Source organism: Thunnus albacares, chromosome 4 (genome assembly GCF_914725855.1).
Source record: "Thunnus albacares chromosome 4, fThuAlb1.1, whole genome shotgun sequence".
Taxonomy (NCBI): domain Eukaryota; kingdom Metazoa; phylum Chordata; class Actinopteri; order Scombriformes; family Scombridae; genus Thunnus; species Thunnus albacares.
The window spans coordinates 34,306,944-34,333,244 of record NC_058109.1 but is presented as its reverse complement, the minus strand read 5'-3'; the positions used below and the strand labels follow the sequence as shown (position 1 = coordinate 34,333,244).

Below are 26,301 nucleotides of genomic sequence, written 5' to 3'. Positions count from 1 at the left end.
TTTTAAAAATGAATCAAAAAAGGCCATTATACCAGATCTTTAACAACTTCTACCTCTCTTCAAGAAACCAACCTCTGAACTCAGCCTGATCTGAGCTGCTGCATCCTCACCATCCTCCCAACTCAGCTTCTTTCATCACCCCCTGTCTTAGAAAACCCCTACCTGTCTGATGGTGCCTCATGTGTTTTGACAGATACTTGACACTTGGATGATTTAAAAAGCTTTCATGTAGCCACACTGTCTCATTATTGCGTGGATGTCAGCGTACTGTCAGGGGAGGTTATCTGGAGGTGAATATGTGACTTTATTTCTAAAAGTCACCACTGCTGTGTGACTTTGCTGCTTCAACTTGCTTTTTAGATCTTGAAGTAAGTCAACTTGTTTTGTAATATGAGGAGGATTTGCCTGAGGGAAAAATAAATCAGTCTGTCTCTATGCACATGATGTCCCAGTGGATCTATTCTCTCACGTCTCTTTTTTTTCCATTAGGGTTTCATTCTCAAACAGCCCAGATTTCGTGTTGTAGCTCAAAGCCACTGCGGGTGGTAATAAGGTGGATTGCTTTTCCCATTCAGTTTAAGATGCTTGACACAGAGGTTTCTGTTCAAATGGATAAGACACAAGTGGGAAAGGGAAATGAGAATCAGGCGAGAGCTGGGAAGAGTCACGTCTGTATACAGAATGAGTATATCACTGTAAGACAGGCAGGCAGCTGCAAATGACCACTCAGATCTGGTTCAAGTGTGTGTTTTCTAGCACCACATACTGGACACAGGAAGTGATAGTTATTTCCTACCTGCAATTCCAATATTCATGAAAATGTGTATCCACATAGGGCTGGGCAATAAAACAGTCAATAAAAGTTATGTCAATAATAATGATAAACTTCTGACATTTTTAACTCGATATGGGTAGATCTAACAGCCTATCACATAGCAGAAATAAACACAAAAACAGCCAGTCAGTCTGCAGTTTTTGGCCTGCACATCAAAGTACACGCCCATTTCCTACTGCAAAGCATTGTTTGAGTTACTGGTGAAGAAAGTGGATATCCTCTGGAAAAGAGGAAAAAAATGAGTGGAATTGAGGGGCACAAAGCATCATGATGATACTGCGCCTACCCCTAACCCTCAGATTAGTCTCTATGTCGGAGTCTGTCCCTGGGTAAACCGTGAACCCAGGCTGGTGAAGAGGGACAAACTCTTGCATCTGCCGATGAGGCTACGCTAGTGCTAACATTAGCAGGCTACAGCTGGAATGCCTGTCACGTCTAAAGTAACCTTGACTCAAAAAAGTTGCTTTAACTCACGGACACTTCTCTCTAGTAGAGACATTCTGTCTGCAACTGCGGAACAGTCAAAACACATCATCGTTTTAATGAGGCTTCTTTGACTGTGGACTCACAAAGCGAACTGCTAAACTATGCAGAAGTAGCAATGAAAGGCTAGTTACCCGTTGACACTAGAGTTGTTTCATAAAGAAAACTAGCGAATCTAGTGAAATGTGAACTAAAATAACGTAGTCAATAAAAATGAATAATAAAATGAATTAAAGCTGCAAGCAGCAATGATCAGGCCCTCGCTCCTTCGCACGTATGTCAGGGTGTGCCACAGCTGAACTATGCCGCAGGCGAACTGCTATTATTGCAGAGCAACACCATATAGGAATACATTTACCAGAGGGCACCTGACATGGATATACATTTTCATGAATATTGGACATTGCATGTAGGAGATAACTATCACTTCCTGTGTCCATTATATGGTGCTAGAGAATACCCACTAATTATATGTCATGTTGCTGTATATCATGACATTTGTCATGTAAGGCCAACTTCCTATTGTCAGTAGGTGGCACTAAGACTATGACTCAAAATTGTAGATGTGTTCAAGCCTGGACTCTAATCAAACATGAGAAATTTGGGGCAGATTGGACAATGTACAGACGAGTTACAACAACTTCCTGTTTAATGCCCCATGTTTTGGGCAAAATTGTCTGACACCATGCCATGCCACACCAAGGGTGTTCCATGAAAACTAAAAAGCGTTGCAATTTAGCACCACAAAGTTGTTTAGATGTAACCTACCAAATTTGAAGTCACTTGAGTTAAATCTCCAGGAGGAGTTTGTTAAAATACAACACCTGTCAATGGGTTCACTTTGTGAAAAAAAATGCAAAGTAGATTCAAAATTGCTGACTTCCTGTTGGACTTAGGCTCCAAGAGGCTTTTTTGTAGAGTCTGGAGATGTTATATCTGCCTACTAAATTTTGTACATATATGTAAAATTTTATGAATAAATGAAGAGGTAAAACAAGTAAGAGGTAAGAGGAAAGATGTAGCATAATGGCTGGTTTTCAACTTTGCACTTTTTACTCAGATTTCTACCTCTAAAACTGAGAGATGGCCAAAGGAATTGATGGAATTGAATTGATGTGATAGTAGTCACAGTCTTTTAGTTTATTTACATTATTTCAAAAAGTTATGAGGCAAGCTAACTTGTTGGGCATATAAAGCATGTTTGCAAAGTTAAATGTTTACACATTATTCTATTTTTTTACATTAATAAACTATTCTTAAGTTTAATTTATGAACCCTCTGGTTTCTTCAGGCTTCAGTCATTATCAGGATACTCTTCAATCTGGCAGCATTATCAAATTAAATTATGTCAACCAACCTCCGTAGTGATACCATGGCTGCCACTCCCTCTGACGCATGTGAGGTGCAAAGGCCCGTTCATCACTGCTTGCAGCTTTAATTATTATTATTACCTTTATTTATTATTCTCTCCACTTTGTATCTTTTCTCTTTTTTTTGTTACTTCTCATTTGTCTTCCCCTTTACAAACATACTTCACCCAACCCTACATGTCACGTCACAAAAACTACAGCTTGTCAAACTCAGCCTCCCAGTTCAATGTAAACTGTTTTGTTGCCTTGTATTTAATGTCTCTATGTTCTGACACTGTCCTACTGCCTTGTCTTATGTTTCTATGTCTTTTTGTTGTTATATTACACCAATATAAAAAGTAAAAAAATAACTACAAAACTACAAAGCATGGGGAGGAAAGCCTCCACTGACGCTCAACAATGTTCCAAGTTTAAATAAAAAGCTTTTTGCTCTGAAAAACTCAAAAACTTGAATTAGGAAGTCAGTTTATCTACATCAACTACCATCACTGTTGATGTTCTTTGAGTCCAACTGAAATTAGAGTTAGTCATCCCTTTTTGCACCCAAAAATAATATCAATGTGTTTTTGAATTTATTGTTAATAGCTTTTATTATTATTATTATTATTATTATTATTATTATTATTATTATTATTATTATTATTACATATAAGATTATATGTCTTTAGGGAAACATCAGCAATGATCCTTTTTGTCTCAGCCAACTGGAGGGGTGTGTCAGTGTCTGTGTTTGATTGACAGCAGCTGGCAGGCTGCCAGAGTGGTGGTGTTACACCATATGGAACAGAGACAAAGTAAACAAACTTATGCTGTAGCTACAAGTCATGTGCAGACAGTGTGTTGTTAGCAGTGGTACTGAAGAGTAAGGACCACACCAGCTAACAGGTCAGAACTGACATTTGCAGGTATGTTTACATGCTGTTTTGTTAGATAAGGAGAGTAAGTAGCGGGAAAGATAATGTGGGTTATTGTGTAGCAGGATGCTATCAGGCTCAGTGTGACTGATCAAACGCTGATGTTACTCCTTTGTACAAAGATTTGATTGGCTATGGAAAGAAGTTCTCCAACTATGTAGAGGAAGAAAAACAATATTCGTTTAGTTTCAGTTAATTGTTGATTCAATTCAATTAATAATTGAGGCAAAAATAGGGGGCACCATATAAAATATAAATTTCTCCCCTTTTGATTTCTGATTTTTTTTTCTTAATGTTGAGTACAGGACAAGTAGCAGGCAAAAATCATGCAATTTAATTTCAGTTGGACTTGATGTAACAAAATGACATATTTCTCTCAGGTGTACATTGCTGTCTGCTATAGTGACTGTTTTTGATAGACCCAGTGGAGGATTCCTAAGTTAGAAATCTTTGATTTGGCTTTAAAAGAGTACCAGTACCTTTTCTATTTACATTTACATTTGACAGATGACAAAACAACATCAACTCAAGGTCCACTTTCAAGCTGACATGCTACTGTTTTCCAAGGTCAGGTAAGCCAATATGGACAAGAAGTCTTAAAAGTGCTTAGAATAATAGTTTGAACGTCTACAAGTGAGCAAACCCTATCTGCTGGTGAAGGCCATGGCATTTGGTTGAAAGGTCCATTACTCAATAAGCGGTCCTTGATTTTAGATTGTTTGCTTTTTTACAAGGTCAAGAATGAACTGTCAACCTCAACATTCATGTTGTTTTTGTGAATTAATTTGTCTCCTGTCTACACACACACACACACAGTGGCATTTTGGATAGTTACTGGCTCTTGAAGAACAGACGACTTCAGTTATTTACCTTTTTACTTGTGCTCTCTTGGAGCAAATGTGAGTATCAGACAGATAAAACTAGGATTTTGCCTCACTATCAGACTGTCAGTGGTATATAAAAACAGTTTTATCAACGTGAATATGTTGGGAAAATTGGATTGGTTACAGGCAGCATAAAAGACAGCAGTAAAACAGCTCTTACTTTCAGCAATTTGTCTTCATCAGAGCTCTCTGATGAAGACGATGTGTTTTCTGTGTATTTAACTAGCTTGTTGCTGGTCCGAACCTGTCAGACAGTGTATTTTGCATTAAAAGAAATCAGCAATGACAGAAAATTATTCTGCTGTGTAAACACATAAATCTGATTTGATCACTTGTTAATGACAATATGGAGGCTCCACCTTAGAGACCATGTTTGAAAAATGACTCAGGTTTGTGTTAACAGCTCTGTCAGATGATATGTCAGCGTGTACGTGGGTTAGACAGGCAGTCAGATACTGTGGAAGGAATCAGTGTTCTTCTTCTGTCTTATATAAGTGGCAGAATGTCTGCCTGCCACCCAAACGCTGCTCCTCTAGATCCTATTAGACAAGCCGAGCGTGGCAGCCACCCTGGAGTCTGCAGTGATTACCACTGGCACACAATTGTTTAGATGAAACAGTAGGAAATAAATGACCTTCCATCTCTTGCAAGCAAAGCACCTATTAACCCCAACATCCCCCCTCCAACCATGCTCCTCTAACTGTTATGATGCCAGAAGTATGGAGCTAGCTCCTTAATGCCTGGCATTGACTAAAATAGATGTGTTAGCCAGGTAGTTTATAATTTTAGGTCCATATGAGCATTTTCATTACAGTGAATCACAAACAGAAGTGTTTGTGTTCGTTCTCAAGGGAGACCCCTAGTGGCAGGAAAATATGCACGACTATGAGATACAGGCTAAAGGAATTTAAAGCTGCATTAACTGATTTTTTGCATAACTTGAGAGCAGCAGAACAAGCTGACATATTACGAACATCTGACATCTGGCATATCATTTGTTACAACAAATATTGCTTATTAACACATGCAGCAGACACAGAGCAACATTAGCATCCATTTGAAGTCATGTTAATGACCACCTGATAAAACACTGGTCCAATATTCTCTCTCCTTTTAGCTCTGTTTTGGTCTCCACCACGTCCGGTTGAAAATATCTGACTTTTAAGCTGCTTAATGTTCCACTATGTTCACCAGGTAGTCGCTAACTTTATTCAGTGTTTGGTGCTTGGCAGGTAGTGTACAGTGGGTTTATCCTAACTTTTTCACTGAAAACAGTTGCCTGCTGCTGCTGGAAAACAAGATTGATATTAGAAGTGAGACTGAACCAAACAGTGAAGTTTCAGGCTGTAAAACAAAAACAATGAGTCGAATGATGCTAAGAGGTTCTGTAGAGCTGAAGAGCATTCCAGAGTTTAGTGATCATTCTCTGTGTGTCTGTCTTTACAAGTGACATCTTTCACAATTTGAACCATAATATAAAGATATTGATTAGTGCAGCTTTAATGACCTACTCCCTGATTGTGGTAAAGTGCCCCAAATGTCCCTCTAGCTCACTGTTGATGATTTGAACCAAGTCTATTACCAGACAGAACACACAGATCTTGGATGATTCTGAAACTATGGATTACGTTCAAAGATAACATTTTTAACGTTCAATGGGATTATGTTCTTATATACCAGTTTATATTTCTACAATATCTGGGAGGGACATCTAGACAGTAGATTGTGGAAAGATCATGGTGATGGGTAAAAAAAAGACATATTGGTGTATGATAGAACACAAACTCCTCTCTCCTGCTTGAGAGTCTTTTGTATGCCCATCCACCACCCTGACCTCTACACCTTTATTGTCTGCCTTGCAACATAAGGGACACACCTATTAGATATGTAGAAGCATAATGTCATGCAAAGCCAATGGAAAAATGTGAATGGGAACTGAAGTGAAATTAAGGTCTTCTTAGGGTGAAAAGGTTTCAGCTTCAGCATAAGAAATGCAGCTATCCCTATGACTCCACTTGATTAATGTACAGAGACAACAAAAGAAAAAAAATGGGGTCTGGCAGAAAATGAGAGACACAAACAGAGTTTGTGATTAAGCTGAAATTAGTCACACACATGAACTGAACCAGGGACGCTGCAGTCACAGTATATGGTATGCATTTTAATTATTAGGCCACCACAACAGCTTGTTTGAGTAGTTTGTTTAAGTATATAATTGCAAATAGTAACTGGTTGTAGCATCTCAGTTATATATTCTAATGTACATTCTGATTTTCTTTGTCTTCTATGATAGTAAATAAAATATCTTTTGGTGTTAAACTGTTGATAGGACAAAAATGTCATTTGAAGACACAGTCATGGGATCTGGGAACTTGCCATCATTTTATATATTAAATGTTTAATTTAGAAAATAATCAGTAGATTAATCGATGGAAGGAAATTTTGTGATTTGAGGAATCTGTCAGATGTCAATGTCAAGTACTGTAGCTTTCATTTGACCAAACAAGTCAGATGTCTTGCATTGAAATGACTGGGAATAGAACTGCCAACTTTTTAATTAATGCTGGTTTGTCTGGTGTTTTGAATTTTTCTTTAAGATACTTAAGAACCCAATATCATCTATTGCAAGCTTAAAAATGATCAAGATTAGCCTTTGAAGTATGAGTATAAGATCATAAGTGTAAGAGTATAAGCTCAGTGTCAGTAGTTTCTGGAGTTTTGTGTTGTGGTGCTGTGAAGGCATTTAAGAGCTGCATTGCTGCTGTGATGGCTGCACAGTGTGGGAGGGGGTCTGATGCTAAAAAGTGACATCGGCGGTGCTTTCAGAGTGAAATGCCAGGTAGGTCAGTGAGCACAGGGAGCCAGGACTTCTCAGTGGGAGAATGTCACTCACAGCAGGGGAGGGCTCTGATTGGATACCCAACTTCCCCCTTATCATGTCCTGAAGGTCTCAAGTATAAGGCCACATTATATGCAAATAGCTTTGTCGCCTAAATAAGATTAGTGTCTCACAGAAGTTAAGCTTCAAAGATAAGGCAGATTCTCTCTTCTCTGAATAAAAGTGCAGCCACAAACAAAAACCCTTCATAGTTTTCAGATGAAAGACGGCGGGCTTAGTCGTATGCAGATCTGATTATTTTGGTATTTCTGTAGAAAAGCTGCTTGTTCTCTCTAGTGGTTCATTGCTCCTTGTTTTAATAGACATGGGAGATGTCGCCTTACTCAAGTGGAGACCCTTCTAACAAGCAACTTTGTGGAAAATAATTGAAAATGTATCTAGGAAATCAAAATTTGAGCCTGATAATTCCATAAATGCAGGAAGGGGTTACTTTTGAATTCCATTGTATGTTACAGATTACATCTTTAAACATATTCCCCTAGTGTCTTTCCAAATGGAAAGACACTAGTGTCTTTCCAAATGGAAAGACACTAGGAAGTATTGCAGTGTGAGCATACATTATATAAGACGTGTCTAACCTTGTAAATAAAAGTGACATTGCAACATGCAAAGGGGATGACGTGGTAAAGCATTAAAAGGAAAACAATTGGCAGCAAATCCCTCAGGAAATGTCTCCAGTTCCCTGCAGATACACTGTATGTACCAGCCAGCAGTCTGAGGCACACAGTAACACACACACACACACGCTGTAAGGATATTTATAACAGCAATAAACAAATTGATAAGAGAAGGCGCTAAATACATACATACATACATACAAATACATTCATATATCTGGCTTAACCAGTAATCACCTGACAACAGTAATAAACAGACACAGTGATGCTGTATACCTAATATAGAACAAACACACGTCTTTTTGTAGGTCATTCTGTAAGTCAGCTCACAATCATCTTGGCAGATTTCCAGTGGAAGTTCTGTACTGTATTTTTGTCAATAAGAAAAAGCTCCGTTGTAAATGAAGAGAAATAATACATACACATTTTATTCATAAATCAGCACACTTTAATAACATGATGAATGATTCAGTGTCAGTTCACACAATACAAAGCACAAGATACCTAGCCGAGCAGTTCTTCTTCAATCTTCTGTAACTCAATGCAGTCTCTCATTCAGAATTTATTTCCTCTGGCTTTCCAAAAAAAGCTTTCTCCTGGGTTATATTCTAAGACAAATCCACTATAGCACTTACTTTTAAAAGCTGAAACAACATTGGTGATATTAACAAAGTTAAACAACTATTAATTTCTTACAAAAAACTACAACTCCCATGACAGCGCGGATCCTTATGTCATTGTACCTTAATTTTGTTCATGTCAATAAAATTCATAAACTCCTGTCTAAAGTCAGTTTTCTACATCTTTAATTGTAATCTCTGCTGGCTAAAAACTTCAACACTGTTCAGTCCTCTTAGTCCTGCTGTTCTTACAGACATGTCTGAACCCACAGCGTCTCTCATCTAGCCAAAGGGCTCATCTTTTTTTGTTAAGCTCTGACCTTTGGGGTTTGTTAAAGGTTGCTAAAACAGAAATATCACATAAACAACTACACACATATCTAAACATATGACATGGTCTAACATGACATACTGTTGGGTTAGGAATTATTTGGAGTTATTGGTGCTGTTACAAATGTCAGTGGGATTTTAGATAATACATTGGAGGTGAATGTAATTTGTTTTGTGCTGTTGAAATACCAGATACTCTGAAGAATTCAGTAATATTACTGTCAATACAGCTCCCATGTAAATTGTCCAGCTTAGTAGTGTTCTTACTATACAGTACCAGTCAAAAGTTTGGACACACCTTCTCATTTCCTTGAATGAGAAAGTGTGTGTGTATGTCATTACAACCTGTTTCTCTCTTATTCTTATTTATCTCTATCTTCTCCTCTTTCTATATTCTTAAAGGATCATCTTTAAAAAGTAAGAAGGTGTGCTATTGTTACAGTGTGTCTGGACTATGGAGATTGACAAGGTTATTGTCATAGCTCGCCAGTTAGTATTTTTAGCCTGTCAAGCTAGTGACATTTCAACAGTGACGGATTTGGGCTTGTGGGAAATGGTGTTCATTAAAGGCTGCTAAAAATATAAATACTGAATAAACAACACTATTAAATTGCTTTGTAAAAGTGTATAATCCCTGTTAAGTAAAATGGAGTGAACAGCATACTTATGTTGCAACATGTCAGGAATGGATTTTTAGTAATAATAGTTTCATCACAGATTCAATGTGCTGTTAAATGAGGTTTTCTCATTGCTGGACAGAACCTGAAAACTTTGTCTCTCTAGGATCTGGTCCTTCTCGGTAGAAGGTGAAAACTGTTTACTAAAAAATAGTAAACCCTGTAGGATAAAAGCATTTGCGTGGGGAACCCATATGGCTCTACCACTCCTGGGTTTTAGCACTACAAACTGTCACCATATTGGCAGGCGAGGGCTACTTTACTGATGCCCACGCATGAATACGAACATACTGTAAATAGACACGAACAGACCAGCATGAACATGTGAAGATACACATTCTGCTGCTCCCTGCAGACACTCTGACTCGGTTCTCATCACCTTGACAGCTACAAGCCTTCGAGAGGGAAATGTTTCAGTCTGTCAGTTACCTCTCCTCAGCTCTTTATTGAACACTGTGTTTGTTATCACAGTCAGTTTGCACTAATGTGTCAAGTTGTTAGGAGGAAATGGGGTCGTAATCCTAGCAACGATTTGATGCTTGTGTGTTATGCTGTTCTCTGTGTCTGTGTGTGTTTGTATGATTCATTTCCCTTGTTGCAGCTACCAAATGAAGAAACATGAAATGCTTTTATGTGTCAGCTGTAATATTACTGACCAGGGAGCAAGAGTTTGCACCTTAACACATGCATTTCAAGTTTTTTTGTTTTTGTTGACAGCTGAGCTAATTAGGAAAAATCCAGTGACAAAAACACATGAAAATGGTGTCCACGTTATGCAATTTACACAGTGGACTGACTGACTGTGTAGTGTTTCATTGCACAGAGGGAAGGAAATGAAGCTGCTCTTGCAGGCTGGTGAAAGACAAACGCCTGTAGGTGAGGAGGGCTGCATGGCTTTCAGTGGCGTTTCTGTGTACTGTAGTCACAAAGCTGGAGGCTGTCATCTTTAAAGGAATACACCAGGTTTTTGATGAAATGCTGTGCTGTTTTCTAAAATGGCAGAATTAAGTGTCCTGATATAAGAAAATACTGGGTGAGGTATGAGCACCATGATGAGAACAGACTCTGCCTGGTCCATTATGCTCTATATGAGCGCACCTCAGAGTGCATTATCATGCTTATAGCACAGGCACTTACTCAAGGAAAAAAGTAAAACTGTTTCTGAAAGGTCTGCCATTGCTGTCAGTTTAACTAGCTCCCGTCTCATTAAGGCCCCTGTCCTGATGAGCCTCAGATTGGTTGGCTTCTGGAAGTTGCGTCACGGCCTACTTCTGGACGTTTGGGAGGCTTCGTCAACAAACCATGAAATAAACTATAGTAGTAGGATTTCACTACTTTCTCTCATTCTTTACTCAAAATGTCAACTTGTCAAACACATCCGTACATGTTCAAGCCGGAATCCGATCCAAAATATGAGTGGACAACACAAACAACAGCAGGGTGAAGCCCTGGCTTTTGACTTGCAGGGAGCATTTCTACATACATTAACCTCAAGTTTTGGAACGTTGACCATGTTTAACATCTGACATCAGAACAGGATATAAATAACAGAAAACCAGAAAAAGCATAATATATCCCTTTTAACTCATGATTACATTAGTTTCACCAGTGGAACAAAGCAAGAAGTTTTGTTACTAGAGCATAGCCTGAATAACCTGTCAGGGGCCCCTGTGGCACAAATGTGCTGCTGGGCTCCTATTGATAATTTCATTGACTGCCTGCAATTTCCTATTACATACAGTGCACCCAGCAAACCATACATGGCCCCAGGTTCTCTGTGTATCATTATGTGGTAAACACAACAAGGAATATGCGCATTGTGAGCACAATATAAACTGAAATAATAAAGATGTTAAAACTACATTTTGACACAGGGCCCCTTCACAGGCGAGGGCCACAAGATTTGATAAAAATGCAGAACCAGTCTTGGTTGATATTACTTTCTGTATGATCTAAAGTAATTACTTTACTTTTCCCAAAGTACAAACAAATTTTCAGTTAATCAAATTACATAATTAGTATGTTGGATGATAGTTGTATTTATTGCAGTGAATCCACATGATACCAGGAAGCTGAACTTAAGGTTGGAACTGTCTCATGTGTCCTGTGACATCTGGTCACCCCAGAGATAATGCTGATGTGTCGTATTACTCCACATGATGTGATGTGTTAACATGCATGAACGATGACATGCTGTGTTCTTATGCCATACGACACCCCAGTATATAATATGTACTATACAGCACACTACTCATCATAGTATATTGTTTTTACAGTGAGTGTACCAGAAACCAATGTTATACTAACAGGAAAAGATAAAATATGTGCACCATTGGACATTAATAAAATGTTTACTTTTCACATTTTGATAATACCTTACTTTAATTCCCCTTATTTATCATTTATAAGCAGTATAAAAACATTTAATAAGTGGTTTATAACACACTATATTGTAGTTATAAGCAGTATTTGTCAATAATCATAACTTCTTATATTTTATATATCATCTATATTGTCATTAATTATATGTTTATACACCAGCTTCAGTTATGACAAATACATTAATAATACATCTGCTTACAACTACATTATTGTGTCTTATAAACCATTTATTATCTGTGTATACTGTTTATAAATGCTAAATAAGGTGGCTTACAGTAAAGTTTTACCTGTATATTTTGTTTTCTACAATCTTTCCAGAGCTGTTTCACCACTATTCACAATTTTTTGTAAAGTCTAGCCGCTGCCACCAGCTCTTTAGTAATGTTTCCATTTAGTCTGCATACTGATAATTTGACTATACTTTATTTAGTCACTTTTACAGTGTGAACACACTACATACTCACAACCTGCTTAGAATGTAGAATGGAGCTGGGACACATCTATGGACTTGACCTCTTTGCGACTTACATAAATGCTGTCATTATAATGTTGAAGTTAATAAATGGGCCAGTCCCGATAAAGGCGAGTGATTGTTTAACTGCATAGCTACATCCCAGTATAACTACAATACATTTAGAGTGACTGAAACTATATCAAAAATCATTCCAACCTCACAGACAAAAGCATCTGCTCTAACTATCTCTGTCAACCTCTAACAATCTCTTTCTTTTGTTGCAGAAACCTGTTGGACATGGACACCTTTTCTAAGTCAGATCCAGGTAACTGCTGCTATGTTTACATTCATTCTTCTTATCAAATTCAACTCTCATGTTTGTAATCTCAGTTTTGAAATGATTTCACACCCCTAGTGCCTCTTTTGCTGCGCAACACATAACTCAAAGTAAATGTTTTCAATTTCATGCAGCGATTATTAAATCACTACTTCATACACCTTATCAGTGCACAGCAAGCATCAGTGAGCAGTAACACAGCGAGTCTCCCAGAGCGTTCAGAGACACAATACAACAGCACAGTGAATGAAAAGCTGCGTCCCGGGGGGTCAACTGGCAAAGACTTTCAATCAAGTTTGTTCCCAATTAGGGCAACTAATCCCTGGTGCCTGACTGACACGAAATGATTGATGGCCCCACACACACACACACACACACACACACACACTAACAGAGTATGTGCGTGTTTGAAGCACAACTGACCAATGAGGTACAGTAACCTTTAGGAGCAGTGAGTGGTGAACAACAGAGAGTTACTGTGATTAGTGCAACACTTTGAGCTACTTGGAAGAAGAGACCAGAGACAAAGAGAGAGAGAGAGAGAGAGAACAGGGGATCCAGAGAAAAGAAAGAACAATGACAAAAGTTGATAGAAAGTAAATAACACAGCTGTCAAGAAAGGTTTCTGCTTGATTAGCAAGTCTGAGGCAGATTATCTTCCTCTGCAGGGATAAATGCAGTAGTTCATAAGTAGACAGATATCCCATGCTTATCATTTTATCATCCTAATCATCCTCATCTTCATCCTTATCATCATCCTCATCTTGCATGCTATTACATCACATGTGCTTGAGTTTTTCTTAAAATGTTATCATCATTCATATGAATGATATTTTATTTCATTATATAACAGTACTATATGCACAACATAAGTAGTTATGGCTATTACAAATACAACATCAACAGCTGATGAAAGGAGTAACACATGCTCACTCACTCCAAATTATATATTTATTTAAATAGACAACATCTGATCCCTGACAAAGATCATGCGGGGATTGAAATGTTGTCTATTTAAATAAATGTGTTTCAAGGTGTTATGCTTTTCTTTGATTTATTATCAAGGGACCATACTGATGTTTTTGCATACTGTAGCCTATTTATTATAAATTACATCCTGTTTGATTTACTGAAGATTACTGCTGACAATTTCCATAATCAAATAAAATCATCACAGATTTTTGAAGGTGTTCTCTTACCATCCAGGTAGGCAGCGGTTTGTATTTGTCTGAGACTTAAAAAACATCTTGCAGAGACTTGAAATGTGCTTAGATTACCACAGTTAACACCATGTCATTTTCAAATTAGAACAGCACATTGGATGTTCACTATCTAAATCTAAATCCAGTTTCAAATCTCTGTAAGTCGATAGTTTTATCTCTGTGAAATGAACAGGTATCAGCAGCTGTGTGGAAGGCATTCACATTCAAACACACAGACTGACAGACTGAGGAGATAAAAATAAATGAATGGAGAAACACAACAAATGCAGACTCTTCAGCACATGTCACGAGGGCTCACTGAATGGGTTGATATGTATGAAAATGATGTGAATTATACGCTGTAGGTTTCACAGTCATCAAATCTCAACTCAATTGAGCACCTGTGGGATATTTTGACAGATGTGTTACACCTTGTTTGCACAGGCTGCGTTGCAAAAACAGCACGACAGCAGCTGCAGTCCTGCACCAGTGTTCACACTTCAAGCGTTTGCTGCTGTGTGCTAGACGCATTTTGGCAGTGCTCACAGCCCTGCGTACAATCAGTGTGCAAGTAAGAAGAAAGTAGACTGTGAAGTGTAACATGCTTCAGACTGTTATGCGGCTGGTAGACATTGTGTGTTGATTAAAATAGAAGTGTGTCAGATGCACATGAGACAGACAACTGAGAAACACGGCTGAAATGTGTCGGGTGTAGACAGTCTGTTAGACAGCTTTATCTGCCACCATCACCAAAACACCAAATGAGGGAAGAATGCTGTTCACAGACTTGGTGAATATATGCCAAGCAGCACTGAAGCTGATCTGGAGGCTCATGCTAACACACTGGCTCTCCCAATTTACTATGTAGCAGTGGTGGAAAGTGACTAAGTACATTTACTCAAGTACTGTACTTAAGTACAATTTTGAGGTACTTGTACTTTACTTGAGTATTTCCATGTGATGCTACTTTATACTTCCACTCACTACATTTCAGATATTGTACTTTCTACTCCACTACATTTATTTGACAGCTTTAGTTACTTTTCAGATGAAGATTTGGCACAATGAATAATATGACAAGCTTTTAAAATACAACACATTGTTAAAGATGAAACCCTCTAAACTTCTCACATGCTTTCATTTCAATAAATGTTCAAATGATCCAATATTTCACCAAAAATCAAAGATTAGAGAAAAAGTCCAAAAACTGAAAACAGATTTGTGTATCAGAACTTTGTTTTTTCTTCTTTCCTCTCCCATTAATCATCTCACCACCCCTCAGATTTATCTGCTGACCCTTTGGAGGGGCCCAACCCCTAGGTTGGGAACCACTGGACTAAACTAGCTAACTGTATATAATAATAATAGTGTAAACTAGTTCCACCTCCAGCAGCTACAACAGTAACATGCTGCTCTAACACTGATGCTTCACTATTAATAATCTAATGATCTAATATATTAATAATCATATATAATAATATATCAGCCACTACTTTTACTGCAATACTTTAACTACATCAAGCTCATAATATGTATGTACTTTTACGTAAGTAGAATTTATCATGCAGGACTTTTGCTTGTAGTGGAGTATTTTTGTATTGCTGTATTGGTACTTTTACTTAAATAAAGGATCTGAATACTTCTTCCACCACTGCTATATAGTGTATAATATTGACTCTCCATTTGGTTTGAGTTTCTGGATTGTGTAAATGTATCCACTATACACTGTTCTCACAAATGAACACACTAGAATGAAAAAGTAGTGCCCATTGGCATTGTTACTTTCTGCTAACAATCCCACAATGCAATGTGTCATATTTTATGGATGCAAAAAATACAGTCATGTAGCTCTACAGCTGTCAGGGATCATGAAAAATGATGATTCATAAGTGTTCAAAATTTAAATTTACTGCTCACAATATAGAAGCTATCTGTGGAGGAGTGAATGTGAACACAGCCTTGATGTAGCAGTTTGCTGTCATTTGTCACCTGTCTGTATAAAGTCGTGTGCTTTAGAAAAAGATCAGTAGTAAAATCAGATATACTGTATGTGATTACGTGCAAACTATACTTTCTACATTGCCACTAGGTTGTATGTAAAGTATAGTTTGCGCTTCCAATATACAGTACAGTAACATGCCTTTCGGTGCTCATAGTGTCCTAATGGCTTTGAAGTTTGTGTGAGTGTTTGTCATTAGTGTGTCCATGCAGGCCTGTGTGGTCCTTGTTCAGATGTTTGATAGTAAGTGTGTGTGTAAGTGCTGTTGGGTGGTGTATTCCACAGTGACTGTGTTTCTCTGTAGCACAGATGAAGAAGACTCAGATCTCAGTGTCAGAGCACACGCAGTACTATCACCAAAAGATGAGAAATTCTCTTTGAACATTAGTCGTACACTACAACCTGACAAAAAAAAAAAAAACCAAACACACATGTGAGCTTGTGCTACTTTTTACTCGATACACCAAAAAGTCAAGTCAAAAAAAATTGGGTGTGAAGCAGGCATTCTAACTTTAAACCTCCCTTAGGTGTAATGTATGCTGTTGATGTATGCTGTTGTGTACCAGAGGGACTCGCACAGGGAAATTTGTTTGATCGCTTTCTGACACAAAAACCTTTTTCAAACCTTTTTCAAACCTTTTTTAAAAAGCTCTGACACAATGCTGTTTCAGAGTTCCTGGCAACAGATGAAAATGGGAGTGAAAGTGATTGAAAAATCACTTCTAACACATTTAGTCTAATAAGGGAGACAGGAAGCAAAGTGTGCCTGGGAAATGTAGTCTTAATGTTAAGCAACAGTGCCACTGGCACAAGATACCCGGCACCTCACGTGTTCTCATACTACATCACCAGCCTTACGACAGACATGGACAAATATTGAAGTGGATACTCATATAATCTTTTTAGCAATTTTTTTGCGCTTTTTGACCCATTTAATGCAAGTCATCCACACCGTACATTACTGCTGTTTAACGCACAGCATGCTGTATATCAGTGTTTAAATTGTGCTTGTCCTACATTTTGGCCAACCACTGGTTCTATCATAATATAGAACATTAATATCTGCTTTTATTGTTTTCAATTGCATTATATGAAGATTAACTTGAAATATCTGCACTGCCTCACCAAGCAGCAATAACAATACAACTTTTCTTTAAAGACTTTTTTTTTTTTTTGCATTTTTGCTTTTTATTGATCAGTCAGTAGTAAAGAGGCAGACAGGAAACAATGGGAGATAGAGAGCTGTATGCCATGCAACAAAGCTGCTGACACAGCACAACATGCTGATGTTTAGCAGCTATAATATTTACCATGTTCACCAGTTTAGCATATTACCATGCTAACATTTACTTATTAGTATTAATCACAAAGTACAGCTGAGGTTGATGGGAATGTCCTTAGTTTTGTATATATTTGGTCATAAACCAAATTAAATTTTTGACCAAATGACGGTGCTCATTTCCTGAATGAAAACTCAGAAGATCACCAGAGATATTCCAATTCATCCTGAGAGGAACATGTAAGTCTTTACATTCAGTCAGTACATTCAATGGTTGTTGAGACATTTAATTTGAGACCAATGTGGTGGACCAACTGCCCAAGCAACCATCATTGCATACTAGCATAGCTAAAAACATCGTAATGGATTAACTATCTCAATAAAATTCAAATTCTTTACAAAATGAACAGAGGATCCCTACTGAGCAACCATTTTTCACACTGTGCATTTCTGTACGAATTAAGCACACACTTCTTTTCAGAATATGCACCATGTAAGTGCAATATAAACTGAAATAATAAAAATAATAAATAATAAATAAAACTTGATTTTCATTCAGGGCCCCTTTACAAAAAGATGATGTAATAATGCAGATGTCACTTTAAGGGCCCTTTCATTTTGGTTTATTTGCTGTGCAGTGCTGGGGGTCCATCAGAATCAGTATTACAGTAAGAACCACTGCTCTGTTCCATGTGGAACTGGTCACTGATTATCACCTGAAACATGGACATAGCACTTTTAAATGAAAACAAGCATCTAGTTATTATTCTTTTTATGTGAGACTTTCCTTTGCAGCTTTTCAAACCAAACAACATTTGTTTGACGCACAAGATTTCACACCTCTGAAAACTGACAAGTGTGGTGTTTCTGTGTGCGATGACCTTACAGAACCTTAATCTCACGGCCCTGTAACAAACTCTCACAAGTACATCTTTGTGTTAGAAGCCTAATTATCTAATGCCAGTCTGCAGATTTGGATCTGCAGATTAGAGGCAAAGTTTTCTCATCTTGTTTAACAATCAGTAATTATGATAAAGCTCCTGTGGAACCAAAAGCCTCAAGTAAACTTTCTGATTTTGTAAAAGAGTGCCTCATATAAGAATGTAAAATGTAAAAATATAAAATGTAAAGAAGGTAAATGTCAACTGTTCTGAACATTTATTACAATCATTTTGGAGAGTTTTATGGAATTAGAAACAGTGACAGGCAGGCAGAAAGGAGATTCTTTACTGCCATCAGTGAGGATTAGGGATATCTTGTAATGTGCTGATGTTCATTCATGAACTAAATTTCAGTAACCATTAAATGAAAGATTCTGACACTTATCTGTTTTATGTCCTGCCACTTAATTCAGTTTAGGATTAACATCATCTTTGCACATCATTTTAAAGACATATTCAAAAACCCTTTGGTGTAGCCTACTGGGATGTTGTATCTCTGGACACTGTTAGATGCAAGGATGTATGTATATATACATAACAGTATGTGAGAAATTCGATATAATTATATTTTAAATATAATAATCAGCTATAAAATCAGAATATTGAATATTATTGTAGAATTAGAAAGCAATTAGATACAGATGTTGGACAGATTGTGTTTGAGGGTTTACTAACAGTTAGGTAATGACAATAGACACACTCTCCTACACACAGTCAGTCAGCAGGCCAGGGGTCCTTTATTGATGCATCCCATAGATTAGTCTTTCTTCCTGAGCTGGGTGGAGGCGGAGAGCCATCATGGAGGGTAATGATTGTGTCAGAGGGGTACTGAACTTCAAACTCTTCCTCCCTACCGGGGGAAAAGGGGAAACTGGACTCGCGGTGACCACAATGCCCCCTAAGCTCTTTCATGTCCCTGGTTAGACCCCTCTATCTGACCCAGGTGTCAGGCCACAACAGGACGGGGTCGATACACACTGATAATGTCACACAGCACTGACAGCTACTGATAAACGTGTGAACCCGTTCACCAGGTAGGTCCATGCCTGTAGATAAGTGACTGGGTTTAGAGGCACAGTCGATAAATGGTAATATTCTGTATTGATTCTCTACAGATTGACTGATTGCTAACTGGCTGGGGTCGTCACACAGGTCACATGCAGACCAACTTACTTAAATGGACAACTAGGTTTTTATTCATAATTTAGTACTCAATACATGTTACCCATCCAAAATAGGCTATTTGAGTTTGGAAGTGGTTCCAATTGTTATAACTAAGGATATGACTTTAATGGTGAAGCATTATAAATATGTAGAACCCATTAGCAGAAAAAATACACTGTATATCATCAGACAAACGTGAAAATTAATGTAATGTTTAATGTCATGTTAAATATACAGTTACCCCATGAATTGTTCAGTATCCTACCATTAACAGTGTTAATTATATAATGCCAATTAACATGCACTTAAAGAATTAATGAAAATAATGAATTAAATGACTATGTGTAATGTGAAAAGTGTCACTCATAGTGAGAAACTCACAGAAAATAATGACACAACTCTGCAGCTCCCCTCAGCTCTACTGTGTTTTAGTGTCTTTCAGCTCATTGTTTTGGTTTTAAAGCCTGCAAAAGTATTTTTTGGTTCACTCTTAGCACTCTCATCTGAGCTTAGAGAAACCCACAGTACACTATTCTACCCAGACCTAGCAGACAGAGAAAGTTATCAACTAGCTGGTGAACATAGTGAAGCATTTAGCAGCTAGAGAGGCAGACATTTTTCTCAGGAGTTGGTGGAGACCAAAACAGAGAGAATATTGGACTCAACTCGTCAGATGGCCAGAACCAGAACTTCGTATAAGTGATTAGTATTATACTAAATATTAATAAATGTTGAATGCTGATATTAATTTTATACAACTACACTCTTACTGCTGGCCACAGAGCAGATCCACTGTCAAAGCCACAAAAATTGCAGATAAATGGCCACAAAAAGGCCAGGGCAAGATTTAAAGGCTACACAGACTGTTTTAAATCAGCTTACAGAGGTAACAACTCTTAAATCTACATATTTCTTTGATCGAAGTCGAACATCTACCGCTGTGCCGACTGACAATGATGTTGGTGGGACTGTCCCTCGCTTCTGATTGGCTAGGGCAAAATAACAAATCTTCCAAACAGAAATTAGATAACATGAACACATTTTCAGACTGAAAAATTAGATAAAACCAAAATGGCAGTTCAGTTGGATTTTCCTTAAAATCAGCCTCAATGGCAGCTTTTCATTGGACGTCTATATTCACTCTTTGTTTTAATACCCAGTGAGATTGTTTTTTACAAGATAGTTGCTTTCAGAAGCACTTCGTAAACCAACAGGGCGTTACTATGAGCTCAAATCTGTGATGAGTTCGTTTTAAATAAAGGTCAGAATACCTTCCCTCCTTTACAGACACGGATGTAAAAAATTATTTGCTGTTGCATACACATCCTGTTTGATAGTAACACCCTGATGACTCATTATGCCTCCTTTTTCTGAGGATAGCCTCCTAATAATAATAATAATAATTATAATAATAATAATAATACATTCAGTTTCAAGTGCCTCTTTAAGTGCCTCTTCTCGTAAACCAAGGACACTTTACACACACACACACACACACACACACACACACACACATACACACACACAAAACTAAACTACTCCTACATTGACTGTATTTACAGTGTCTGCAGTGGGCTTCTTCTGTGCCTCCATCTCTGTGGAAATGCGTGCGAGATTAGATTTTTGATTCCAGCTATCATCTGCTCATATCCTTTAGGCGGGCGGCGTTGACCAGGCAAAGCTCCCCAAGATGGGTTTCTCCTCACATCGATAATCCATTGCACAAATCTTTGCTTCCACACTAAAACGACCAATCCACCCTTAAGCTACTGCTGCTTTGAAGTTTAGCACACAAATATAGAATCTCATCTTTACAAAATGCCCCTCCACGAGTTTTACACTGTTGTTTCTTTCAACTCTGGAGAGTCTTCATACCATTTGATCCAAGTGTAAGTGTCCACAAACAGCCACGACTATCCAGAGAGGGTTTATGTCACTTTACGTGATGTCTTCAGACTTTAGACAGTTTCCCCCCAGTGCCAACATGTAACATTCATTGACAACATACATCTCACACACTGTGTAAATGTTTTAGGAGTACAGGCCTCCATCAAGTAAAGAACATACATACTGCATAGGTTTGTAATCTTGATGGATGCTTGTCTCTCTCTCTCTCTCTCACACACACACACACACACACAGCTTACTCAGCCTGGCAGCCTGGTCATAAATGCTTCACTTTCTCTCTTTCTACCAAATGGAATCAGTTAGCCAACCGTCCCTAAACTCTCAGGCTCTTTCTCTCACTCTGTTTTGGTATTTATTAATTTAGTTTGACCCTGTTTTTCTTTCCTCTTCCTTCCTGTTACTTTTCCCCTTTGAAGAGAAGAGCAGAGACAATCGGGATGTACAGGTCCCAGTGGTGGCTGGGCTGTCGTGGTCGACTGGCCTCCTGTCCTACTGAAGTAGAAAACATGATGTTTTCTCTACACTGCCTGACATTATCATGCTCTGCTTTGATGTGTAGGAAAGAAGAGGAGGGGCGAGGAGGAGGAGGAGGAGGAGAGGAGAGTTTGAAGGCTAGAGGAGAGGAGAGGAGAAGAGAGGAGAGGAGAGGATGAAGACTAGAGGAGAGGAGAGAAATAAGGCTAGAGAAGACAAAGGAGAGGATGGAGAGGATGAAGGCTAGAAGAGAGGAGATGAGGGAGGAGGAGGAGGGAGAGTAGAAGATGAAGGCTAGAGAAGAGAGAGATAGAGGGGGGAGAGGAGAGCAGTGGAGGAATCATAGATGGGAGGAGATGAGATGTGAGGAATCAAGAAAAGAAAGATGTCTGTGGAGATCATCATCTAGGAGGGTTGAATCAAGGGCAACTGGACTTGGTTGTAGATTCTTGAAGATGTTTCGCCTCTTATCCAAGGGGTTTCTTCAGTTCTAACTGACTGACAGGGAGTCCCATGTATTTAACCTCTGTGGGGTCGTTATCAAGGTCATTGATACCACTTGGTTCGTTAGTGCTCCTGGCTGGTGTAATGACCATTGTTAGAGTTGTTGGAGTCACCTGAGGCCAAGTGTAAATGGTTGTTAAGTCTCCTGGGAAGGGATGAAAGGACAGCATTGTAAGTGGAGTCATAGACCTCCTCCACTATTGAGGGATGGTTGCTCTACTTTAACATAGATAGCCTCCTTCACTCCTCTTTCAAACCATCCAAAATCCAAATCCTACCATCCAACCAACCATCCATCCAAAATATATGCATTGTTGTCCTTGATAGAGTGTCCCTTATCTTTCAGGTGTAGGTAAACTGCTGAGTCTTGACCTGAGGACTTGGCCTTCCTGTGTTGAGCCATGCATTTATTTAATGGTTGTTTAGTTTCCCCAATATATAAGTCTGTGCATTCCTCATGGCACTGGACTGCATACACTACATAGCTTTTCCTGTTTTGGGGTGTGCGGTCTTTCAGATGGACCAGTTTCTGTCTTCATGTGGTACTGGGTTTTAAAAACACAGGGATGCAGTGTTTCTTGAAAATCCTCCTGAGTTTCTCAGATACTCTGGACATGTATGGAATGACAATGTTGTTGCATTTATTCTTCTTTTCTTCACCACCTGCAGTGTTGTTGTTCTTCCTGGATCTTGTGGTTGTTTTCACAAAGTGCATCCTTCAGGTGCTCCTTCTCTTGGGCCTGGGCAGTTGTTGGTACATTAGCAGCTCGATGGTGCAGGGTTCTGATAACTCATAGCTTATATTCCAGTGGGTGGTGAGAGTCAAAGAGTAAGTACTGGTCTGTGTGTACTTCCTGTATACTGTAAAAGAAAACTGAATCACAGGTTATCATTTGATGTATTTCTTCAATATATCATACATGTTTCAGACAGTGTTTAAGTTCAGTTTAGTGTTAGTTAGTGTTTCACACATGTTCTAAATTCTTCTGTGCTATGTCTATTCTAAACTTAGTACTTTGCTGTGTAAGATGAGGCAGTTGTGTGTTTAACAGTCAAGTCTATTCTGTTATACCCTTACCTGAGCCAGTGATAAGATAAACTGTAGTTATGTAGATGTTTATGTGTAAAACTGATAAGCTTTAGAGGATAGTGTGGTTTGTCCTTAATTTAATATAGTAGTGATGTTATTTTGTGATGCTACTTGGTGCATGCTTATGTACTGTCATATATGGTCGTGAAGAAAGACTGTTCCTAGGTTAGCTGAACTTTTGACTTATGTTTCTATCTGAGGGTTGGTTGCTGACCTGTAAGGTTAGTAAGTAGATGTCATAAATTCTGTACAAGTAGTATTTAAGGGACTGGTTAAGTGCCAACCTTTCAGACAAAGAAAAGATAGCTAGGTGGTATGTATCTTTGTCTCCAGAACTATGATGCATTATACTTCTGATTGTATTATTTGATTACATTATTTCATAACCTGACAATGCTCTCTTGTGTGTTTATTGAGTGATCAGCAATTTCCCATTACAATACTCCAACGTGGAGGCTCCAGTCCTCTTCAATGTGTATGACACAGTCTAAAAAGTCCAAGCTGTTGTTCCTGGTGTCCTCTCTGTCCACTGAGTTAATGTGTTCTGTGAAGGTTTGCACTTCCTGGGTTTTAATTGTGACCCATGTGTCATCCACATATCTGAACCTGTGGCTTGGTGCTGTTTCTCTGAAGGAGTTCAGGGCTCTGCTTTCTACTTCTTCCATGTAGAGGTTGGCCACAATGGGAGATACTAGTGAGTCCATGGCACAGCCATGCTTTTGTCTGTAAGGTTGGTTCTATTGTTAAGGGTGTTGTCATGTAGCAGTTGTGTCCTTATGGTGTCCACTGCCTCCATAGTTGGGATGCATGTAAACAGTGAGGTCACATCATAGGACACCATGGTTTCATTTGGGTCCAGTTTCAATCCTTGCTCACAAAGTCCATGGAGTTTTGAATATGGCGTGGAGTGTTACCAACCGAGGGGGGTAGGATGGTGTATATATGTTTGGCAATGTTGTAAGTAACTGAGTAGATGCTGCTGATAATGGGCCTGAGGGGGGCTTCTTCTTTGTGAGTCTTGGGGAGCCCATACATGCATGGGATGGCTTCTCAAGGATACAAGAGATGATGTTGTTCATGACTGATATTTTTTTTCCTACTGTAGCTGTTTTAAAGTTTTCCTGACAGACCTGACAACAAAAACACAAAATATTTTCACAGAACTCATTTTGGTCTAGATGTGGAGCAGTGGGAGGGTGATAGGAGGATGAGGAGGAGGAAGGGGAGCAGTTTTTAATGGAAGTGCTGCACTGCTTTTAACCTTGAGGGGGCCTGAGGAGTGCCTGAGTGTTCAGCCAACTGAGCTGTCAGCTGAAACACAGTAGCCCGATGCTGAAAGCTCCTGCACTCTGTGTGTGTGTGTGTGTATGTGTTTACAAGCTGGAGCTGTGTGGTCCCCCACTCTGTTCAGAGTGGTAATCCTTGTTTTGTGTAATTCAGACTGCATGTTTGGTGGTGTTTCTGCACGGAACTTCCAAAAAAAATCACCCGTCAATCAGTCAGTGTGTATTTTCCACTGATTGCACAGTTTGAGTTTCTGTTTCTGTTATTTGAGGTTAGAGTGAGGTTAAGTTTCTTTTTTCAGAGTTTCACTTTAAGACCAAAAAAATCATCCTGGTTGTACCCACACTCCTTGATTTTTTGTATATAAAGAGGTGATTTTGTCTTCAGTGAATCATCAGTCAGTTTCCTGTGACAAACCACTGAATGTCTTGCTTTGTTGCAGGATGGCTGGAAATAAAAATATCTTTTTTTGCTTTTTTTATCTGTTCAGTGGCAGAGTTTTCAAGGTATTTTTTCCCCTGCAATTATATTTTTAAATACCTCCATACATTATAATATAATGCAATAATATATTCAATTACTTTCTATTATTTCTTTACTGTAGCCTGTTATTCCTCAGCAGAGATGAGTCACCTTCCTCACAATCAAAATAAAAGTTTAATACTTTGTCTAGCAACTCTTATATCTCAAGGATACAGAATTTCATTTCTCTTATCAAATACATTTTATAAATATTTATGTTCTAAATCTTTTGTTGAAAGGTTGGTCATATTATTTATAGGAACACTGCTAGAAGAGAGCAGATGATCAGTTTCCTTGCTGATACCAGTGCTGGACCCTGTGGTTAAATGCACTCATGATTCATGATTTTGAGATTTTTATTTGCATTAAAATTTACAAAGTGCTGAAGTGACTCTAAAACATGAATATATTTGTTTCTCTTCTCAGTGGTGGTGTTGTACGTTCAAGGCCTTGGGACCAAGGAGTGGAGGGAGGTGAGTGAAATGCCTTTAATTCTTAAGTCAAGGGTCTGTATCTATCCAGCTTCTGAGAATCCCTTCTAGGAATAACAGTAAAAGTTAACATAAGCCTAAAAACCCTTCAGAGAAGGACTGAGAGTCATTTATGAAGCTTCCTGCAATGACTTTTCAGCATTTCTCTCCCACTGTCTAATTCCCCCTTCAACTACACCCTTTGTTATCTTATGTGCCATAGACGTGTAGCCAAAGTGTCAGGGGGAATGTGATTGTGTACCAGTAAGTTTTTGTCCGCTCTCACTGAGGACCCTCGTCGCGTGCGTTATCTTTATGAGGCGCATGAACACAATTAAAGTTTTATTTACGCTGCATCTTCCCCATTAAACACTACAGAGGCAGCATGAATTCTCTGCATGTGTTCTCTGCATCTCCCACAAGCTCAGTCTCACAAATCAAAACAATGTTGTGATAAGCTTATTGTCATCATGTTTTCCCAAAACATTCCGTCTCTCATGGATCGTCTCTGCCTGAACACCATCTCCTGACTAGTCCTTACAGGTCAGTCTCTTAACGCTTGCTCATAGAGACTGAAGACAATCTCTCAGGTTTTGTTGTTAAAACTAGGTGGAAAAAACCCCTGCATTGCAGAACCAATCCAAAGTCTTTAGGGCAGCACC

General features: G+C 38.5%; 1 protein-coding gene across 1 annotated transcript in view; it reads left to right on the top strand.

Annotated features, from left to right (window-relative positions):
- Positions 1–26,301, top strand: part of LOC122980788 (copine-9-like) — a 166,977-nt gene that overhangs the window by 7,204 nt on the left and 133,472 nt on the right. Inside the window, exons 2-3 of the mRNA XM_044349128.1 lie at positions 12,750–12,790; positions 25,596–25,642. Of these exons, the coding sequence (XP_044205063.1) occupies positions 12,750–12,790; positions 25,596–25,642 (88 nt within the window). The remainder of the gene's footprint in view (positions 1–12,749; positions 12,791–25,595; positions 25,643–26,301) is intronic.